Source organism: Cyprinodon variegatus, unplaced genomic scaffold (assembly GCF_000732505.1).
Source record: "Cyprinodon variegatus isolate N-32 unplaced genomic scaffold, C_variegatus-1.0 Scaffold1655, whole genome shotgun sequence".
Taxonomy (NCBI): Eukaryota; Metazoa; Chordata; class Actinopteri; order Cyprinodontiformes; family Cyprinodontidae; genus Cyprinodon; species Cyprinodon variegatus.
Window position 1 is genome coordinate 96304 of NW_015152108.1, and position 5193 is coordinate 101496.

At 34.5% G+C, this 5193-nt stretch overlaps 1 protein-coding gene across 1 annotated transcript in view; it reads right to left on the minus strand.

Annotated features, from left to right (window-relative positions):
* Positions 1–2379: 2379 nt before the first annotated feature.
* Positions 2380–5193, minus strand: part of LOC107104220 (synaptotagmin-5-like) — a 12817-nt gene continuing 10003 nt past the window's right edge. Inside the window, exons 4-5 of the mRNA XM_015404165.1 lie at positions 3407–3573; positions 2380–3335 (exon numbers count right to left, since the gene is read on the minus strand). Coding sequence (XP_015259651.1) covers positions 3186–3335; positions 3407–3573 — 317 coding nt within the window. The 3' untranslated portion in view covers positions 2380–3185. The remainder of the gene's footprint in view (positions 3336–3406; positions 3574–5193) is intronic.

Consider the following 5193-nt stretch of genomic DNA (forward strand, 5'->3'; position numbering starts at 1 on the left):
AAAAATATTTTTTGTCCGATTCATCGATTAATCGAAAAAATAATCGGCCGATTCATCGATTTTTAAAATAATCGTTAGTTGCAGCCCTAATTTGGAGGACATTCCGCTGTGTCAGAGTATAGTGTGTATCTATTTTAAATTTACAGGACTGGGGCACAAATCATAACTACACTGGAAAACAGTTATACCATGAAGAAAACCTGAAAATTTGAAGGACAGCAGTTCTATATATCTTATCTCTCTATATTTCTATAGATCTTCACTATAACAGATATGAAAATCAATCACAAAATGCCAAAGCAGAGAGAGACAAGGTTTAAATAGTTTAGGTATTTTCACTGGTTTTATTTATATTTAATTTTAACTTCTGATTTTCAAATCTATTTTCGTTTTCAGTATTTGGTAGATAGATTAGTTTTTATTTTTTTGATATGCTTAGCTCCAGTTAAATTTTTAACAGTTTCAGAAATAGTTTAAGTCTTTCATGTAATACGACTTTCTTAAAGAGGTGGAGCTAAAAAAGTGCCCGCCCATTGAGTGTATATGAAATGATGATGAAGGACTTTATATTTTTGTCAGTCATATTTATTTCACTTTTAGCTTCTCAAAATACCAAGCAAAAAATACAGAATAATATGCAGACAAAATGCTTCTTAACATGTAAATAGAGAGCAAAGCTTATAGTTGCATCCATAGCTTCAGATTTACCTGTCTTTAACGTCTACCATTTATTCAAAATTAAAATTATCCCCAAGGTTGCCGACTTGGTCACAATCTTTGAAATGGAGCAGTTTGTTAAAGTGACTGAACATCCTCCCTCTTTTAATGGGAAACAAGCAGGTGGAGAAGCCGTTCTGTTGACCCACTGCAGTAATGACTAATCAATTATACCTCCCCTTTTACATCGGATTTATATTTTCTCATACTTACAATAAATAATCTGGGTTTAACAGAGTTTTTCCCATCAGAGGGAAGCAACTGTTTAATGCTTGGTATAAATCATTTAACACTCCTGAATCAAATGCATGGCTGGCCTTCAGATCTTTGTTGACCTGTCTGACATGTTGATGAGAGTATTCTAGTTTTTTAGAATGCATTGCTGAAGCAATGACACATCTAAAATCCTTAGAGGTTCTGCACCTCTGAGCTGGAACTGAACGTATACGCTCTAAATTAATGGAACTATTTAAAATTGATAGGGAATAAATTATACTATATTTTACTATCTGTTGCAAGATGAGGTTTTGGAAGATTGTCTCATAATTGAATCCCACTCCTTACTGTCTATTCCACAACTATCAAAGTAGATTAGGTTGAGTTTAACCAGACATCTTATCTATGCTCAAGAGTGAAAACAATCCATAAAATTCAATTATTAGGCTCTTGTCAACTTTTCTGGTTTGAACAATAAACCCAACCACAGAAAAAATAAAAATAAAAGCAAAACAAGACACTGTATCACGTTTTTTTTTTGTTTTTTATATAAATGAAAGCAGTTATGTTTTTAGGTTATGGCTCCTTTAATCTCATTCATTGAAGAGATCAAAAACTGTTAACAGCTGCAGTTTTCCTTCCATCAGTTGGAATATGGATGATCTCTGCAGATGATCGCGAACGCTTTCTGAGGTACACAAGTATGGAGTGAACTTTGTTTGATTATTTTTTCAAGAAAAGAACACATTTTGAAAACAAAAAAGGTATCCAAAAATGAAACTTTGAAAAATTCAAACAAAAGGTTGAGCAACAATAAATGTTGCCACTAACGTCAATGTAGACCAATAGAAATGTGTCTTTGCTCCTCACTCCAGGGGAAAGCCTGAAAAGAAGAATGTGTAAAAAAAAAAAATAAACAAATAAATAAATTTTGTAAAAGTAAAATTTGAATTTAATAAAAAAAAAAGGGAAATAAAAAAAATACAGTTTTTTATATGTTTTTGAAAAAAAAAAGCTTTATTTCTGGATGGCATTTTTTCTCTAATTTCCATTTAGTAAATGTTAAATGCCTTGAGAGAACATGTGCTGTAAATTTGCACTATATAAATAAACTGAATTGAAAGCATTCAACAATAAATAATAAATTCACTCCGTAGACCCAGAAAAGGATGATAATGGAGATTAAAGGTTCCCCAAACAGTAGGACCATCAAACATCTTTGTACTCTTCGCCACTCAGAGGAGCCTGATCAATGGGAGATTGCTTCTCCCCAAATACAGGACCAGCAGACTGCTGAACTCCTTTATTCCTCAAGCCTTCAAGCTGTACAACTCCCCCCTTGGGGGAAGAAGGATGTGATAGGAAGAGGGGCAAGGGTCAGCACCCCCCTCCTTGGAAATCTTATGCAAAATATTTGTCACTCATGTGCAATATTCTTCTCTCTCACTGTGCAATAACATATGCCAACTAATGTGTAGCGTTTGTAATTTTTGTACTTATTTATAAGGCCAGAACATCTCTGCAGTACAAGTGCAATAATCCAAGTCAACTGTGTAGACTTTCCTTAGCTCTATTTTTATAATTCTCTCGTTATTCTTTTTGTACTATATACATTCTTTTTACATTGCATGTTGTATTTTTATCCTTAATGGCATAATGCTTTAACTCTTTGTATAAAAGCTAATGGAACCAGAATTGTCCTGAAGGAGTAATCTCAAGGGATAAATAAAGTTGAGTCTAAGTTTAAGTCTCTTCCTTCCAATGGCTGAAGAAGCACCTTCCCAGATTCATGTTATTAGGTACGATGGAGTCTCTGTGGAGAAGCCCTCATCACCAGCATCTGCTCAGGCTGCTGTGTGATGAAAAACCTAAAGGGGGTTTGCTTTTATCTAACAAGCTTTTCCGGATACAAATAGAGAAAAAGAAAATATATGTTTTTTTCTCAGCAAATGATCATAATTACTGATATTTAGATATTTACAGATAAATATTCAAGCATGCCAAACACAGTGGTCTAACTCTAACTCTGTACAGAATAACACATGGATAAGTAGGTGCTACAATAACACAATAGATTCACAGTACATCCAAGTTGCTACAGTTTCACATCCTTCAGCATTCAGGAATCACAGTGAAGTTATCACTATTGCCATCAGGTTGGACAGCTGTGATATCAGACAAAACCCCAGTGTGATCCCTGCTTCGCCATCTATTGTCCTGGAGGCAATGTGGTCCTTCGCCTACAGTTTTTCCTACACTGAGTCTGACTGGATGCTGTGCCAGCGGGTGGTTTCAGTTTGTCCCAGACAGCAGGTTTCCCGCCAGTGCTCCTGTCCTGCATCTGAAGCATCACGACCAATCATCACGCGCCCCAGGATGCTGTTCTTCGTGTAGACGCGGCCCTGTAATAATAAACACTGATTCAGTCACTGGACCTCGCATCGTGGCTTAGTCACTTTTCTGAAACTCAAACCTGCATGACGATGAACTCGAGGAGCAGATGCAGCTTGGTGATGTCACCAGGGGGGAGGTCAAACAGGAAAGGAGCATTCCAAATGGGGTTTGGACCGCTGACCACTTTAGTCTCCTTCGTATGAATTATTTTACCATTCTGATGTAGATTGATGACAACATAGTGATCTGTTGAAAAAGCAGACTACTGTAACGACACACATCTCTTAAATGTGACCTTTAATTTACAAGAAGGTTTCCTGCTACATCTTATATTAGGCTGGTTACTCAAAAACACATATTTTCTAATCTTCTATATCTTAGTTATTCTTTTTTTTAAAATAAAAATAGCTTTACTGTAACTAAGGTTGTTGTTATATGCAATGCCATTGCTGGGACTTGAAAGTAAAAAAATGGTATTTCATAATAATTAACAAGATTTATATTCATAATTATGAGACATGAGGTCATAATTATGAGATTTAAAGTCCTACTTTTGACTTATGAAGTCATAAATATGAGATTAAAAGTCATAATTTCCTTTTGATACTTTTTATCTCATAATTATGACTTCTTATCTCTTAATCTAGTATAATATGGAAGACCCTTTTTTATTCAGAGGAAAGAGGGAAAGTGTTGTAGCACCACCTAGTGTCCATCTGTTAATGTCTCTGTGTGGGGGGTGGGGTACAGTCTAAATCCATCCAAATCTGGTCTTTGAATTAGTGTCAGGTTCAAACATCTATAGCGTGTTTAAATCTTCCCACATTGGTGACTGCTGGGAAATTAAAGACACTTATAAACGATTGTGGAAGAGCAGAAAACATTTCTGTACCTGTATCCTGGATACTTTTTTTTTTTTTATAAATATGTGACTAAAGTAGATTTAATTTCATTATTGTTTTTATTTTTGCTTTTGTTATTTTGCTGCCCTCTATGAGGCTTTACCTCTTTAAAGAAAGGTTATGAATATGTAAATGTTATGTATTTTAATGCTGATGAAGGTTCTCAGTCATCCAGGTCATAGTCATTCCGTAAAAATTCAAAAAATATCCACTGGACTTCAAATCTTGAAAACCAAGTCCAGTGGATATTTTTTGAATTTTTACGGAATATGTATTTTAATGTTCTTATAGTTTTGGAAATACTTTTAACATTAGTTTTTTTTTTTGTAAAAAATTTTGTTTTTTCTAACTGACAGCTACATTTTGTTACGGCGCGCAAACAGTTTTTTCATGTTTATTTTTTAGCATGTTCTGCCTATTTTCCTGTTTTTGAACTTGGTCACAAGTAATTTGCCAAACTCCACTGCAGTTACCTACAGTATATATAAACTTTGCTATTAATGCTAAATTAGCGCAGTTAATCACTTATATTTATTTAAGGTTCTCATTGGATTTATTTGCATTATAAGATTAGGACTAGTAGGACTGTTTGGTATAAATGGTGCTTTATACACATTTATAATGTGTTAATATATAATTGTCTATAATTTTGTAATGAGATTTTCTTGTCGGAATAAAGATCCAAATTTAATGCAAATCTGCAGATGATTTATTCCCCAAAAAAGTATGACATTTTCAGAAAACCTACTTTTGTCATGATCATGACTCTGAGAGCTGCTCTAGTTGCTCATTTTTTTCAGCTGCCTAAGTCTGCCTGGTTTCTAATTATCACTCATCTAATCTGTCTGCTCCGGTTTCCTATATATGCAGCTCAGTCCCAGCTATCGGAGCCAGATTATTGAGTTTGAAATTGTTGTTGAAGCTCTAGTTCATGTTCTCCTTCTCAAGGGCCAGTGGTTAGAGA